The sequence below is a fragment of the Canis lupus genome, chromosome 7, assembly GCF_011100685.1.
Source record: "Canis lupus familiaris isolate Mischka breed German Shepherd chromosome 7, alternate assembly UU_Cfam_GSD_1.0, whole genome shotgun sequence".
NCBI classification, from domain to species: domain Eukaryota; kingdom Metazoa; phylum Chordata; class Mammalia; order Carnivora; family Canidae; genus Canis; species Canis lupus.
Genome location: NC_049228.1, coordinates 37,394,672 through 37,412,131, shown reverse-complemented (window position 1 = coordinate 37,412,131; position 17,460 = coordinate 37,394,672). Strand labels below are relative to the sequence as shown.

The following is a 17,460-nucleotide window of genomic DNA, read 5'->3' as shown; positions in this document are numbered from 1 at the left end:
CCTGAGAAACAGAAAAACTAACCTCAGGTCCGGAATGTATAGTCAGGAAACTTTCCACAGCAGTCAGGGTACCTAAAAGAGTAAGAGAACAGTAAAAGTAAAATTAAATAAAATCTATGTAACTAAGATATGCAGTAATAAATTATTCCCATTTTTAAAAAGATTTTATCTACTTATTTGAGAGAGAGAGAGAGAGAGAGAGAGCATGAACAGGTAGGGGAAGGACAGAGGAAGGAACAGACTCCCTGTTGAGAAGGCAGGCCAATGCAGGACTTGATCCCAGGATCCTGAGATCATGACCTAAGCTGAAGGCAGATGCTTAACTGACTGAGTCACACAGGCACCTCAAATTATTGCTATTTCTTGGGACCATTTTTACCAAGCCTACAGCTGATATAGTCAGAAAAATCTATACTGGTAATAGTTTTATTACTGAAAACAGACTTATGAAATATAACTTTACCAGTTAAAGCCAGGGAAATTGTCAGAAAGAGTAGGTTAGAATAAAGTCTAAGTGCTAGTACTGGCAAAATATTTTCTAGTATTGAAACTAATACTATAGATCTCTTCTAACAAGGCAACAATTTAGCTCACTCATTCACCCTGGAAGGCCATCAGCACACAGTTCTCAAAATTACATCTGTGGGATGAATTCTGCTTTCCAGTAAAAGTGCTCTCAAGAAGGCTTAGTAGTAGTGGTTTACAATGAATGTACAGAAAACTTAGTGAGATGGTCTCTGTGATGGCTTATATACTACTTAAAATAAAGCTGTTAAAATGAAATAAAAATAAGTGTAAATAACAATAGAAAAACCAAAGCCAGAAACAGAGAAATCAACCACAAGGACTAATACACAGGCATAGTGGTTAATTAATCATGGAGTTTTTCAAGAGCAGTAAGACAAAAAAAACATGTGGGCAAATTCTCAAGATCTGATAAAATGAAGTACAGCGATCTCTTAAGAATCGGTGTTTCTAGTTTTAATTCCAAAAGATGACTAAATCATGGGGCCTTAGAAAGCTGACCCTGAGAAAGAGAATGAAGAACCACATCATCAGCAATGATGAAAACCACAATCACCTAAATGCCACTAGGTGACCACTGACAAACACCTAGATCACGACCTATAATTCCCTGAGATGATTCTGGAGTTTCTCAGAGAATGCAACCTGGATTTATGGCTCTGTGATCTAACCTAGCCACAGAAAGAACGTGGACCACCACAATAAGACGTGGGTCACTTGTACCAAACAATCAGCTGGGGCACTTGCTAACACTCACTCTTAGCATTCAGTATTTGAAAACAAAGTTTTTAAACAAGTCTTAAAGTAATATTTCTCCCTGAAAAGAAGGTGTTCAAAGTAACAGAAACTACCAAATATTTAAAAACAGTCTTAGTAAGAAATATGTAAAACCATCATAACGAAAATAGCTGAACTTTAGAAACTTAAAAGTATTTTTTGATAAATGGGGATCTACCATGCCCATGACGTGAAGACTCTGTATTTTAAAGATGTTCAGTTCGGGGGCACCTGTGTGGCTCAGTCAGTTAAGCAACTCACTCTTGGTTTCAGCTCAGGCCATTATCTCAGGGTCCTAGGATCAATCCTGAGTTGGGCTCCGCAGTTAGCGTGGAGTTTGCTTGGAACTCTCTCTCCCTCTCTCTCCACCCCTCCCACCTTGGCGTGCATGCAACTGCACATGCAAACTCTCTCTCTCAAATAAACAAACCTTAAAAAAAAAAAAAAAAAAAAAAAAAAAGGACGTTCTGGGATGCCTGGGTGGCTCAGTGGTTGAGCGTCTGCCTTTGGCTCAGGGTGTGATCCCAGGGTCCTGGGATCTATTCCCACATCGGGCTCCCCACAGGGAGCCTGCTTCTCCTCCCTCTGCCTGTGTCTCTGCCTCTCTCTCTCATAAATAAATAAATAAAATTAAAAAAAAAAAAAGATGTTCAATTCATGTTCTCTTTGGAATGGTTCTAGTGTTCCTCACTGAGTATGATATTGGCTACTGCTTTCCAGCATCTATTATGTTAATAAAGTTTTCTATTCCTAAATTCCTAAAAATCTGCAATCAGTAAATGGCATAAATTTTCAAATCATGTACTGAGATGAGCATCTAGCTTTTCATCTTCAATAGTCTGATTGATGATTATATAATTTCCTAATAAACCTTGGTCTTGATATATTATTCTTTAAAAATTCCATTGAATATTTATTAAAACTTTATTTAGCACTTTTTGACTACTAATTTCACAAAGCAAAACTCATTTGTAGCTTTCTTCTTTTTCTGGTGCTATCTGGGGCTTTACTTTGAGTTAATTTTTCAATATAAACTGAAATACTTCCCATATTTTTAAGCTCTAGAACAGTTTATATGATACTGGAGTTACCTGTTTCATGTCATTTTCTAAATGGACCCTTTTAAAATATGCATGACATTAGTAACTTCCGCTGTTTACCATAACACTGATTTTTTTTTCCATTTTTTTAAGATAAAGGATTTTTATTTCTAAACTGGTATTATTTACATCATACAGCTTTCAAGAAGAGCATAATATCTGTTAAGACACAGAACTCTGTTCATTTTCTCAGTGGAGAGTAGAGCTGGCATTTCCAGTCAACTCCGGAAGCTTAGTAATCCTGCAAATGTCTTTCTTTTCTTTCAAATTGCATATCTATTGCTATCACCCATTATCTTCTTTTTTTTAAAAGTTTTTATTTTAATTACCTGGTACTCATCATGACAAGTACACCCCTTAATCCCCATCACCTCTTTCACCCATCTGCCTGGATCCTCCTCTGATGACCACCATCAATGTGTTCTCTGTAGTTAAGTGTCTATTTCTTGGTTTGTCTCCTTTTTCCCCTCTTTGCTTGTGTCTTAAATCTCACATGAGTGAGATCATATGGTGTGTCTTTCTCTAACTTACTTCTTAGCATAATACTCTCCAGCTCCATCCATGTTGTTGCAAATGGCAAGATCTCATGCTTTTTTACAGCTGAAGTGTGTGTATGTATGCACATATATCACTTATTTATCCATTCATCAATTGACAGACACTGGGGCTGCTTCCATATCTTGGCTGTTGTAGATAATGTTGCAGTAAATAGGGGTGGATGTATCTCTTTGATTTAGTGTTGTATTCTCTGGGTAAATATTTAGCAGTGCAATTGCTGGATGGTAGATTAGTTCTATTTTCAAATTGTTGAGGAACCTCCCTACTGTTTTCCAAGTGGCTGCACCAGTTTGCATTCTCACCAAGTGTAGATTAGAGGTCCTTTTCCTCCACATCCTTGCCAACACCCATATTTTCAAAAATATAGAATGCTTCATGAATTCAATTACTGCTTATTGATTGATAATTACCGTTCATCTTATTTTTGGTATATATTACGCCCAGATCTGCTGGAATGGAGTCAAAGCCACTGCTTCCGATGATATAAACCCCTTTTTCTGCAGCTTTCTCATGATACTTCCAATACATTAACTCCAGAAACTAAAAGATTCAGGACAAAATTCTAGATCAGAGCTACACAGAAACATTTAAATCAGCATTAAATGACAGACCTTAAAAGACAAAGCAATTACATTATGAAAATGCTAACCAATATGACTTTATAGTGAAAAAGTAACTGTGAAAATGTTTTTCACTTATTCCGTAAATATTTACTGTGTATCTACCATGTGCCAAGTAGCGTGATACACAGGCTGATCTGACTTAATGACACTATTAACTTTTTCAGAATGACTTTTATATGCAAAAGTAGTATCTATTATGAAAACCTAAATATACAAAAATATACAAAGAGAGCGAAAAAATATAACCCAAATCGTATTACTCAGAGGGAATTACAGAAGTGGGTCTCCGCACATACAGACACACACACACACACGGATCTTCGCACACATGCGTGCACACACACACACACACACAGAGATTTAGGATAAAGAAGTGGTAGGAAAGGGGATGTTCAAATCCACTGTCTTTACAAATTACTTTTATTTTTTTTTTAAGATTTTTATTTATTCATTAGAGACACAGAGAGAGGCAGAGACACAGGCAGAGGGAGAAGCAGGCTCCATGCAGGGAACCCAACGTGGGACCCAATCCCATGTCTCCAGGATCAGGCCTTGGGCTGAAAGTGGCGCCAAACCGCTGAGCTACCCGGGCGTCCCACAAATTACTTCTAGAACAGTTTTAGGTTCACAGAAAATTTGAGTAGTGGGGAGTGTGCATGTACTCCAACCCAGTTTCTCCTATTGTTAAAGCTCTTACATTAACATTTGTTATAATTAACGAACTAATACTGATAACGTTGTCATTAGCTAAAGTCCATAGTTTACCCAGATTTCATTAGTTTTTACCTAATGTCCTTTTTCTCCCCCAAGATCCCACATTACATTTAGCCATCATGTATACTTAGGCTCCTCTTGGTTGTGATGGTCTCTCAGACTCTCCTACTTGTTTTTGAGGACTGTGAGAATTTTGAGAACTTTTGATCAGGTATTTTGTAGCATGCTCCTCTATTGGAATTTTTCTCATGACTAGCCTGGGGTTACAGCTTTGAGGAGGGGAGACCACAGGGGTAAAGGCCATTTCATGACATTCTATCAAGGGTATGTACCATCACCATGACTTCTCAGTGTTGATGGTGGCCCTGAACACCTACCTGAGGTAGTATTTGCCAGGTTCCATCACTATAAAGCTCTCTGTTTCCCCTCCCTTCCATACTGTTCTCTCTGGGAGTAACCACGTCTGGTGCACAAACATGGTGGTGAGTCATGTTCCCCACCTCAAGGGTGGAGTTACACAAGGTCTTTGGAATTCTTTTGCACAGGACATTTGTCTCTACTCATCCCTTTGCTCATTTTTAATTGGGTTTTTTGAATTTGTACTATTCCCAAGTTAGAGTTCTTTATGTAGTCTGGATCTTTATTAGATTTTGATACCACTTTTATCGTAGTTTACAGAATATCATAGAAATGTTTCATCATTTTCTTTGCCCTGGGATTTTTTTTTTCCAAAGTAAGACAGGAACTGGTTTTGCTTTCATTCAAGTTTCCTACCTCTACTTGAACCAATTTTGGTAATTCACACTTCCTTAGCATTTTCCAGTATGCTATATTGGCACCTTGGTGATGATAAACAGCAGAGACTGCAGGGACAGAGGAGACTGTGGTTTTTGAGGAGCTGAGGTAGCTTGGAGCTTACTGAAACTCTACTTCCTGTGACCAGGCAACCTGATTCTTCTACATAGTGGTGGCAGGCCCTGGAGCTGCACGACTTAACCTTCCTCAGCTTCAATTTCCTCATCCACAAAATAGGAAAGACAATACTAACTTTATAGGGATGTGGAACATTCAGATCGCAAAAAAATGCTTTATTAGTAGAGCATCAGGCATGCAGTCAGCCCTCAAGTGTGAATACCTAAAATGTTTAAATTTGGAGGATTTTACACTGCCTTTTCTGTAATGTTGTAAAGTATGTGATTACAGAAAGGGATTTCGCTATGAAAAAGTTACAAAAGTAAGATTCTAAGAATTTATACATAGCACACCATTTTAATTCATTCCATGCACAACATGCAGCAGCTATAGAAATCAACACATTCTACATACAAAAGACCTGGAGTTAATGAGGTGCTAAGGAAGAAAAAAATTCAAGAAAACCAAAGAAAAGACCTGACCATCACACTCTCCTTCAAGCCGTCAACAGAACACCATCTCTTAACATCAGGAAGGGGTCATCAACTTCGAAAACAGGTCTGTAAGACTGCACCAAATATTTTCTACTTCAACAAGAATTTGACTTGTTAATTCCATTTTCTCTTTTTCATTTTACATACCTGAGGTTCTCCACAGATGTCAATACAGCTGGTTCCATTTTCAATACATGCTTTTATCACAGGTTCTCCATAAAACCGATACTGGGGGAATAAAGAAAACCAACAGTTTAGCAAGCTTAAAGATTTATTTATTCGAGAGAAGGAGAGAGAGAAAATGAGCACATGGCGGGGGTGGAGGTAGAACAAAAGGGAGAGAGAGAATTTCACGCTAACTGTTCACTGAGTGCAGAGCCCAATGTGGGGCTCGATCTCAGGACCCCAAGATCATGAGCTAAGCTGAAATCAAGAGTTGGACAGTGAACTGATTGAACCCCCCAGGTGCCCCTTACTTAGCAAGCTTAAACAAATGAAATGCCATTGAGTTTTGCAAGTATAGTCCTGGTTATTAAGAATCAAATATTAATAAAGTAGTCAAAAGATAAATTGAGAAAATCACATGACTGAGCCATGCCACTTCTTACGGTGTAAACAAAGACTCGGTGGAATCAGAGCAAAGTGTGCTAACCTCTAACTGAAAACCAAACAGGAAGTTTTACAGAACAGGTAATTCATTTGAGTTGAATTCTGCAGAATAAGGATCTGCCAGGAAAAGAAAAATCCAAATAAAAGAACAAGTATATGTAAAGGTGTGAAAAAGGGTAAGGATATCTGAAGCAAAGCATAGTTGAAAGAGTGACAGGAGACGGGCCTGGAAAGCAACACTGGGGCCAGGTCAGGAAGGATCATTAGCATCATGCTAGCAAGACTGAACTTTTCTGGATTACTAGGCTCCCCTAGAGAATTTTAAGTAAGACAGTGGTGTTAGGCTTATAAAAACACACATTACTCTGCCTGCCGTGCTAGAAAACGAAACCCATGGCTGGTAAGAAATGATGGGGATGGCTCTAGAGCAAGGATGAGATTATTAAAGAGGCAGAAATGACTGGGCTTGCCGATTAGACAGACAAGAGGGCCAATGGACATGGGGGCTACTGGTATTTCTAGCCAAAAAAACACAAACAAGAAGAGGAGAAAGTTTTTTGTTACTATAAATGACATCACTCTCCACAAAGTTCAAGTGAGAAACCTAGAAGCTGTTTTTGACTCCACCTACCCTGGAAGTCGCCAAGTTTTACCCAATCAGTCTCTTCCCCTCTACCCATCCAAATCTAAATTCACACCCTTACCGCCGCTCATGTGATTTACTACACATAGTAACAGGCTTCACTGCAGCCTAGGTAGCCCCATCTCTAGAGAAACGCCAAATTATTATCCTAAAATAAAAATCTGATGTCACCTTTGTTTCCATAATGTGTATACAACACACGCACAGATATCTACATCTCTCTCTCTCAGAATCCTTCACTAGTTCTGCAGTGCCTGTATTCACTACAGTATAAAGTATAAACCAAAAAAAAAAATAATAATAATAATAAAGTATAAACCTCTCAGTATCTCACAAAAAAGCATCGGGTCACACCACAACCCCTTAATCCCCATATCCTGGCAGCTCTAACCTCCCAGTCGTTTCCTAAACGTGCTGTTTCTTCATCCTCCACTACGTGGAGTCCCCTCCCCTGCTTGGGGTTGCAGGGTTTGCTCCTGGCCCCTCCTGTGCCAGCTGTCTGGCCTTGGGTTAACTTCTCGTGCTCAGCTAGTAAGCTACAGCCTGATGACTACTCGTTTTTTCTAGAAGTACTGGTACACGCAGTAAAGCATTATGAGCTTTAGGAAATAACAACTCCTTCTGGAAAGAGTATACGCTTCCTTATTTGCCACAGCACTCCCATTCCCCACACTGTATTCTGTCTCAGCTGGCCTGCCTCTCCTCCGGACAACCTGAGGTTGAGGCTTCTGCACTAATGCATTAATGTCCCTATATTAGTACGTATTGGGGTTTTTTTTTTTTTTTTCTACTTCTACTCTTGTACTTTTATGAGATAAATGGGCAAACAGTAACAATCCTTGATCTCAGAGAAGACATTTCTCCCCAGTGAAGCCAATTAGCTTATAGCTTCTAACCCAGGCGTTAGCTGTGGAAATAAATATCAGTATATTTATTTGTGTTACTTTTTATAGGAAACACAAAGAAAAAGAGAAAGTTTTATTAATAGTGAATACATGAATTGACCTCAGCATGTTCCCTGGGCCATGGGAAGTAGTCACGTGTTGAATGGAAGCTACAAAAGGGATCCTGAGGGCAGCCTAGGAGAGTCCCATACACAAAGGGGGCCCCAGTGACACTCTCATTCATTCATTTCCAGTATATTTCAATCTAATGCTTAACACATGCCTAGATAGTTTTACAGATATCATTTGGTTTTTAACTAAACAAACCTTCACAAGATGGACAAATAGTTAAGAACAAACAAAAAAGCAGGTAACGATCCTAACTGGCAAAGTGAAAATGACAATCCCAGGAGAGCCTAGGAAGGAGGTTTGGGGGCAAAAACTTAGAGACTCAGATGCCTGTGAACAACCCAAGGAGAAACATTAAGAGGGTAACTGGAGCTACCAACCTGAAGTCTAGGGGCAGTCCTCACTGGAGATAACACAGGCATCATCAGCATACAGATGGCATTTAAAGCTACGGCATTCAAAATGTTTTTTTGACCACAACCCCTGCTGAGAAATCCATTTCACATAGTAGCCAGTATACAAATATTTCTAACTGATCTATATTATGAGTAATTCAGCCTATTTTCTATTTTAGTTTCATCTGATTGTTTTCTTTTTAATATTGAGCCTCAACTCACTAAACTGATTTACACTACCGAATGTTAGTGTTGTTAAATACTGTTAAAAAACGCTGGCCCAAAATGGTAAAGTAGGAAGCACAAAGATTTCTTTAAAAAAACACAAACAAAAACAAACCTGACCCAGTTAAGAGCTTCTGTCTGGGATGATGCCAAGTTCTGAAGATAAGATAGTGAGGATTACAGGACACTCCCAATGTACCAAATGCCATCGAATTGGACACTTAGAAATGGTTAAAATGGTCATTTTGGTTATGTACACTTTATTACAATACTAATAATTTTTTTAAAAAACCAGCTTGGAGAGTGTAAACAGAGAAGAGTTTGTAAGGCTTGAGCTCTGAGCCTCTGGTACTTAGAGGAAGATGAGAAGACCCAACAGAAAGGACAGGGACAGAGCTGGTAGGCAGGTGGAAAATCAGGGAAGGGCCAGACCTCAGAAACCACATGCAGGAAGACGAGATCGAGGAGGGTAAATACCAGGAGCTTGGATCAAGGTGAGAACCAAGAGCTGGCGAGGGGCAAAGCAGACCAGGGAGGTGTGCAGAAGCCTGGCAACAGTGGTTTAGGATGGCATAGGAGCTGAGAAAGTGGACGTAGGAAGGAGAAAGAACACTTTCAAGGAGTTTTGCTAAAAATGGGGCACAGAAACAGATCAGTAAAGAGGGAGAATGTGATAAAAATGTCAACATGAGGTCCTCAGATCCTGCACCTGTGAGGAGCAGGGACAGTCTTTTCTCAAAACAGATAAGGCAGAGTCAGGGTAATACAGTATGCAGCTGGAGAAATTCTCTCTTGACAGCTTCCATTGCCAAAGTAAAAAACAAAACAAAACAAAAAAGCAAAATTATCAGATCAGTGAGGAAAGAGGAACAGGATACTGAAAACATGAAGAAAAAGAAGACACAAAGCTGCTTCAGACAGTCAGAGAAAGACAGGTCTGGGAGAGCAGGGCTGCTAGAGGTGCTGAGGCCTGAAACCACTATTCAAAGCAGGACCCGCAACAAGGGGATGCACAGATCTCCAGGGCTACTAGATTACTGGCTAATGGGGGTTCAAGTTCAGGTAAGATACACAGGGTTGGTATAACCGGAAAAACCAGTTTTGGAGATTCAAAGGGGCACCTGCAACCCACTGTTTACAGCAGCAATATCCACAATAGCCAAACTATAGAAAAAGCCCAGATGTCCAGCGACAGATGAGTGGATGAAGAGGTGGTAGATACACAATGAAATATTACTCAGCCATCAGAAAGAATGAGATCTTGCCATTTGCAATAACATGTTATGCTGCGCAAAATAAGTCAGTCAGGGGCACCTGGGTGCTCAGTGGTTGAATGTCTGCCTTTGGCACAGATCACGATCCCAGGTTTCTGGGATCGAGTCCCACATCGGGCTCCCCTCAGGGAGCCTGCTTCTCCCTCTATGTCTCTGCTCCTCTCTCTGTGTCTCTCATGAATAAGTGTCCCTCATCTTTAAAAAAATAAAAGAAAAAGAAGTCAGTCAGAGAGAGACAAATATTGTATGATCTCACCCATATGTGGAATTTAAGAAACAAAACAGATGAATACAAGGGAAGGGAAGAAAAAACAAAAGAAGAGGAAAACAGAAAGGGAGACAAACCCTAAGAGACTCTTAACTCTAAGAAACAAACTGAGAGTCGCTGCAGGGGAGGGAGTGGGGGGACGGGGTCACTGGGTGATGGGCATGAAGGAGGGCATGTGATGGAATGAGCACTGGGTGGTCTATGCAACTCATGAATCACTGACCTCTACCCCTGAAACTAAAAACAAATAAATAAATAACACCCATACACCCACCCACCCACCCACACACCAGTTTTGGATTTTTCCAGAGCACTGAGGTGGGAAGGGCAAGGAGGTTGGCCAAGGGTGGACATAAGAGAATGGTTGTAGCAAGAGAGCACAGACAGAATCAAAGCTAATTAGGAATGAGATTAATCTAAATAAACAATTTAAATACATTTTTACTTGATAATCAAAAAACAGTTCCGCTTTCATTTAAAACATTATTGTCAACCTTCTAGATGCTTAGTTTCCAAATGTTTTGACAATTGTGATGGCTTCCTCAGGTCAGTAAATGTCACCGACATTCCCCTGGGACACAGGCCAAGAGTGTGTCCCTCACATCCAGAACAAACAGCAAAAAGGAGGGGGGGGGATTCTAGCCTCAAAGCACCCTCTGTCCCCACCCCAACTGCTTCTCTCCACCTCTTCCACCCCCATCCTGTGATCAGCTTGCCTGGACCATTCCCCTGCTGGTCCCCTCTTGCCTTCTTTCTGTCAGAAGACAAGAACTACAAAACCGCCAATCAGCTCACGCTCTTTCTTTCAACCATTCAAAGACTCCGTCGCACTTACAAGAAAACTCAAACCCTCTCTCAAGAGGGCAAGAAAACATTGCCCTCTCTCACATTCGTGTCTGCTCTTCCCTGGAACATCCTGCTCCTCAAATACTCCCACACGTCAGCCTCCTCACTTCCCTCAGGGCTGTACACAAATGTGAGGTCCTCACAGAGACCTTCCCTGGCCACCCACCTCACAGAGACTGATGTGCCAATCCTTCAGTCTCCTTATCCGGTTTGATTTTTCTTCAAAGCGCTTCTCACTACCTACAACTAAACTTTATGTTTCTGTCTCCCCCACTGGATGGTAAGCTCCGTGAGGGAGTTTCAGTTTGGTTCAGCCTTCTGTCTCAGGTATCTACACCAGAGCAGTTTTACATATAATGAATATTCAATGAGTATTTAGTTTATAAATAATACAGAAATATCATTTATCAATAAATAAAAATATATCAGGGGTACATGCTCAACATTTTTTACTTAAGCATGCAGTAAGAAAAAAAAAAAAAAGCTGGCCAATGATAGCTGCCAATTAACAAACCAGGACACAATCCCTGAGATGGTGTCACAGAGAGCCTGTGTCTCTCTCAGGAGCCTCTGGTCACATCCACTGGCTCCTCACAAGCAGTGAAAACTCCCCCTCGTGGGGTTGAAGCCCTGAACCAACTCTTCTGTCCCCTGTCCTTATGTTCCTCTGGAATATCAAATACCAGATTCTGCTGGAAATGAATACATTGTTTGTTCCCACACAAAACAGGGTGGATGACTTACTGGTCCCACACAGTTGAGGACAACCGCTGCCTGTTTAGCCATTTCATCTAGTGAGGCTGGATTCGTGATATCACAAATTATTATTCCAACTTCGGACGGGAGAGTCGGTCTTCCTGGAATAAGAAATAAATCGTCTGAAGCAAATTCTGATACAGTATTAGATCTTCCAGATCTTCTTTGTATAGTAATCAGGGATGGCAGATTTACTAAATGTACAGACAAGAGCTAAAACTTGTTAAAACTAGGTTAAGGGCAGCCCAGGTGGCTCAGCGGTTTAGCACCGCCTTTAGCCCAGGGCGAGATCCTGGAGTCCCAGGATCGAGTCCCACATCGGGCTCCCTGCATGGAGCCTGCTTCTCCCTCTGCCTGTGTCTCTGCCTCTCTCTGTCTCTGCGTGTCTCTCATGAATAAATAAATAAATTTTTTTTAAAAAACAGGTTAAAGAAAGAAAAGGCTAGGAGAAAAATGGAGCTAATGCTACAGATTGCTAGAGAAAACATCAGTTGCCTTGAAAAAAAATCTAACTTAAGCAATATGCCAACAATAACCCTGCGTAAAATATTTTACAATCGTTTGGATATTGAGTAGATGACTGTCCTGATTTCCTCTCTATGGAGAATTCCATTATAAAAAGTTTCCCATCAACGACTAAGCAATTACACATGACAAAATACCAGGGTACAGCAGGGTTGTCAACGTCAACATAGGAACAAGCAAGAGCTCCAAGGTAGAAACCAGTCTAGGAAAGAACACTCATTTTAGGCTCATAATAAGTAAATCGCTGGAATTAGTGGCATGCAGGTTTTGATGGGTCAAGGTGTGTTCCCCACAAGAACTGAGTCTGGGCATTAGGAATGGCCAGGTAGGTAGGCTGCACCTGGTCAGCTGAATTTGTCGGGCAGGAAAATTAAAAAAAAATTAAAAAAAATTTAAAAAAAGGAAGAATGTATTTTAACAGTGAAATTTATTTCTTTTGAAAAAGTAAAAGAAACTAAAAGCACCAAGAAGCTCTTTGGTCACGACTGTGTGTGTTGGCGGTGGCAGCAGAGGGATCCTCTCCTCCGGGCTCAGGGTGCAGCGAGCGGCGCGACGGGGGCCCAGGAGAACGCAGGTGCCGCGGGTGTGCTGGGGGCCGTGGGGCAGGGCCCCGCGCGCCAAAGGCCGCGTCGGAAAACCAAGCGCAATGAATGATGCTGAGAGGAAGGGCGCGCAACGGCGACTCGCCAGCCAGCAAGCAAGGGAAACACGAGGGCCACAGCGTTCCGAAAACCTGCGAAGCCTCCTCGCCCACTTCCAACCCCGGGGCGAAGGGCGAGGCCGGCGGATCCCGGGGACGCCAAGGCCCTCCTCTCCCGCCCCCAGGGCTGGAGGCGCGTCCGCCCCGCGGGCCCCCGCTCGGAGGCCGACGTCCTCGCCGCCCGGCCCGCGGGGCCCGCCACGCTCGGAAGGAGGCGCCGACGGAGGGGACACGCGTCCGCGCCGGTGGGTCTGGGGGGCACCGAGCCACGACCCCCCCGCCCCCGCCCCCGCCCCCCGGCGCCGCTCGCCGCCCCGGGCCGGCCCGCACCGCCCCGGGCGCCTCCCCCGAAGGACCCACTCTCGCTGCGGGCGGCCCGACCCCGGGCCCCGGCGGGAAGCCGCCCCCCCCCCCGCCCCTTTACCCAGCTTCAGGGCGGCCCTGTCCAGCACTCGCTGCAGCTTCTCCCGGGAGCGGCCCGCCACCGCCCAGGGCAGGCGCGGGTTCTGCTCCCGGACCACCTGCTCCCGGGCCACCTCCTGGGCCACGAACTGGCCGGTGAAGCCGGAGGCGCCCAGCACCACCAGGCGGTACGGCCTCTCCTGGGTCGCCATGACGAGCCCACGGCGAGCCGAGGCCCGGAGAGGGCACAGTCCACCGCGCCTGCGCCTGCGCCTCACGCAGCGCCCCCAGTACCGGGCGCAGCAACCGCCTCCGTCGCGGCCGCCGCCGCAGCCGCCGCCACTGCCGCCTGCAAGCCGCGCTCCCGACACGCCCCGCGCGCCGCCGCTTAAGGGCCCCGCCCCGCCCCGCCCACGCGCCCACTCGCCCCGCCCACGCCGCGACCTGTGGGCCCCGCCCCGGGAGGGCGTTGCACCTGGAGGGAGTCAGCCGAGATTTCCTGGAGTCTGGAGCTTCCGCGCCCTCCGACAACTGTCCCACGAGCGCGATGCCCCTCGAGTGTCTGCGAAGCCAGGGCAGCTGGAGGCCAGTGCGCTCTGGGGCCCCAGTCCGCAAGCCGCGACCCCGCCACCGCCCCGGGGCCCCCCTTCGGGGTTGTCACTGCCCTGCGGCTCCCTGGGAAAACAGCTTCCAGAGCCGTCCTGCCTCGGAGCTGGGAAGCTAGGGAGAGCCTCAAAATGCAAAAGAAATAAGTTTCTTGAGCTGTTACTCATCTATCCTGAAGCGTTTTTAATATACATAAGTACATTTGTAAATGCACACGGGAGCGGAGACATCTCCTAGCAGGGAAGAAGTCCAAATAATGGCGTAGTTACTACCTCCTCCAGGAGAGGAGCTTAACGCCTCCCCCTTTGGATGTAGGAAACTGCCTAGTGACTTATGTTAACCTCAAAAATAACGCAGCTATTTCAGCGGCAAAAATGGGTTTATTCGGAAATAGCAGAAAATTGCAATCCTGGACAAATGAGCTCTGGCAAAATCAGATGCAAGTCCCCAGAACAAAGGAGGAGAGCTCTTATCTGTAGATGAAATGGGGGAGATCAGGAAGGATTTCATAAAAAGTGCTTTGGAAAAAACTGGGAGCTCAGAGTGTAGTAGCTTCTCGTAGGCTGAGCTGTGACAGTCTCTCCTCGGCTGGGCAGTTGCCAGGGCAACCTGTCTTCCTCCTGCGTGGATGGCATCTACTTTCAAGGTCCTCCTGTCCCAGTTGGGTCTGCCATTGACAAGAGTGGCAGGGAGTGAGACCTCCCCTACTGGCCTCTCCATTCTCTTCTAAAGGTGGCTTCCTTTTATTAATTTTCACACTTGTTCCAAAGAGTAGAATATGGAAAGAGGAGGGAGGGAATAGCTTTACAATAGAAAAACCTGGTAAACACTACCCCAGCCAAATGAACAAGGTTAACACCATCAATGACGAGGCATTTTTTAAAATTTTTTTATGATAGTCATACAGAGAGAGAGAGAGGCAGAGACACAGGCAGAGGGAGAAGCAGGCTCCATGCACCGGGAGCTCGATGTGGGATTCGATCCCGGGTCTCCAGGATCGCGCCCTGGGCCAAAGGCAGGCGCCAAACCGCTGCGCCACCCAGGGATCCAATGACGAGGCATGTTAATGGCACATGCTTTTACTACCATGTGATAGGGCTGATACTTCATCTCTGTGAGCTTCCCCCCCAAACCCTGTAAGTGCAGTCTGAGCATGATAAATATTCTACAAAATACCTGACCAGTACACCTCGAAACTTCTAGGGCCATCCTGCCTGAGAAGACATCACAGACTACAGGAGACTACAGGAGCCTCAAAAGACATGGTGACAAGATATAATATGGTATCCTGGCTGAGACCCTGGGACGGAAAAAGGACATCAGAGAAAAGCTAGTGGAATCTGAATAAAGTGGACCATTTAGTTAATAATAACGTACCACTACTGGTTTCTTAAATGTGATGAATGTACCAAAGTAGTGTTAGATGTGACAGTGGGGGAAAATAGTGAGGGGTTAAAGGGAACACTCTGTACCATCCTTTCAACTTTTCTGTAAATCTAAAACTATTCAAAACAACAAAAAATAATTTAACCATTTTTATGCCTTTGTATCAGACACATGGAAATATATTATTTCATGTAATGCTGTTCAGCAAGCATTTCCAGCCAACCTGCTATCTGACAAGTCTTCAAATAGACACAACAATAAATAGACAAGGTCCTTGCCCTCCCTAATTGGGAGATAAATAGTTTAATTGCAGAACATGTGGTAAATGAGGAAAGGAACTATCTCTGGGACAGAAGAAATAAGACTCTTTGTTTTAAGAGTTTATTTATTTGAGAGAGAGCAAGCACACAAGAGAGGGAGAGAGAGAGAAGCAGGCTCCCCACTGAGCAGGAAGCCTGAAGCAGGACTTGATCCCAGGACCCTGGGATCATGACCCAAGCAAAAGGCAGACATTTAACCAACTGAGCTACCCAAGTATCCTGAAGAAATAAGACTCTTGCCCTTGGTTACAGCCTATTGGTCATGCCCAACACTATGGCAGGGAACCTCGAAGAGGGAGTCTTCGAGAGGATTTTGGCCCAGACTCAAATAGTAGGGCTTTGATGTAGAAAGATTGAGAGAGACAGGTATTCATTTATTCAACGAACATTTATTGTGTGTTATATGCATCAGATGCAGAAACAAGGGCCAGGGGATCCCTGGGTGGCTTAGCAGTTTGGCGCCTACCTTCAGCCCAGGGTGTGATCCTGGAATCCCGGGATTGATTCCACATTGGGCTTCCTGGATGGGGCCTGCTTCTCCTCTGTCTGTGTCTCTGCCTCTCTCTCTCTCTCTCTCTCTCTCTCTCTCTCTCTCTCTCTGTGTCTCCCACGAATAAATAAATAAAATCTTAAAAAAAAAAAAAAGAAAAAGAAACAAGGGCCAGATTTTGACGTAAAGTGGTATTTTAATAAGTACCAAGAAGTCACCCAATTAGACTTAACACGCAGTCTTGATTTTCTGAACTCTCATTTAAGTAAGAGTAAATTGCTGCTTTTTAAAATTATGAAATGTATTGATCATACCAAAAGAGAGAAAACAAGTAACAAATGTGTACCTACCACACAACTTAAGAAAAATATCCCAGATAGCAAGGCTTTGAGCATCCATCCCTGAACATGTTTCTTTTCCTATGCTCAAGGTAGCCACATGCCTAAATTTGGTGTTTATCATTCCATTCCCCATGTTTCTGTTTCTGCCATACATATGTGTATTTCTAAGCATTATAGTATTGTTTTGTATACTTTGATTTTTTTTACCTCCTCCTTCTTTTGCATAACAGCTCTGGACATTGTGAAAATTTTCCTTAAATTTAGGACAGGAACACAAAACAATGTGACATAGACGTGCAGAAAGGCTGTATATTTTGGATTTTTTAATGAATGCTAATCCTTTTGCAACTTTCTTGTTTGGTAACTATGTCTTCACTTTATTCTTAAAAAAAAAAAAAAGATTTTTATGAGAGAAACAGAGAGAGAGAGAGGCAGAAGGAGAAGCAGGCTCCCTGTGGGGGGGAGCACAATGTGGGACCCGCTCCCAGGACCCCAAAGGCAGACACTCAACCACTGAGCCACCCAGGTGTCCCTCTTCACCTTATTTTTAAGTGGTTCAGAACAAAAAATAACGTGTGGTATGCATTTGTGGAAGGTGACTAATATAATGCTACAGGCTTTTGAACAATTTTGTGCACTGCTTTTGTAGAATGCAATCATGGAATTCTTGCAACTGTCTCCTTGAGCACATGCACAAAAGTATATCTTAATATATACCTAAGAATGAAATAGTTAGATATAGAGTACACACATATTAGATGTTATCAATTTGCTTTCCAAAACAAAGTACTGACTTACACTCTCAGCAGGATATGAGGATTCTGTTGCTTCACATCCATGCCAACAGTTGGTATTTTTTTAAAGATTTTATTTATTTATTTATTTATTTATTTATTTATTTATTTATTTGAGAGAGAGAGAGTAGGAGAGGAAGAAGCAGACCTCCCGATAAGGGCAG

General features: G+C 43.4%; 1 protein-coding gene across 1 annotated transcript in view; it reads right to left on the bottom strand.

The window, feature by feature from the left end:
• SCCPDH (saccharopine dehydrogenase (putative)) overlaps positions 1 to 13,637 on the bottom strand; it is a 37,614-nt gene extending 23,977 nt beyond the window's left edge. The window contains exons 1-5 of the mRNA XM_038542786.1: positions 13,382 to 13,637; positions 11,721 to 11,833; positions 5,851 to 5,931; positions 3,371 to 3,500; positions 23 to 72 (exon numbers count right to left, since the gene is read on the bottom strand). Of these exons, the coding sequence (XP_038398714.1) occupies positions 23 to 72; positions 3,371 to 3,500; positions 5,851 to 5,931; positions 11,721 to 11,833; positions 13,382 to 13,571 (564 nt within the window). The 5' untranslated portion in view covers positions 13,572 to 13,637. The remainder of the gene's footprint in view (positions 1 to 22; positions 73 to 3,370; positions 3,501 to 5,850; positions 5,932 to 11,720; positions 11,834 to 13,381) is intronic.
• Positions 13,638 to 17,460: the final 3,823 nt, after the last annotated feature.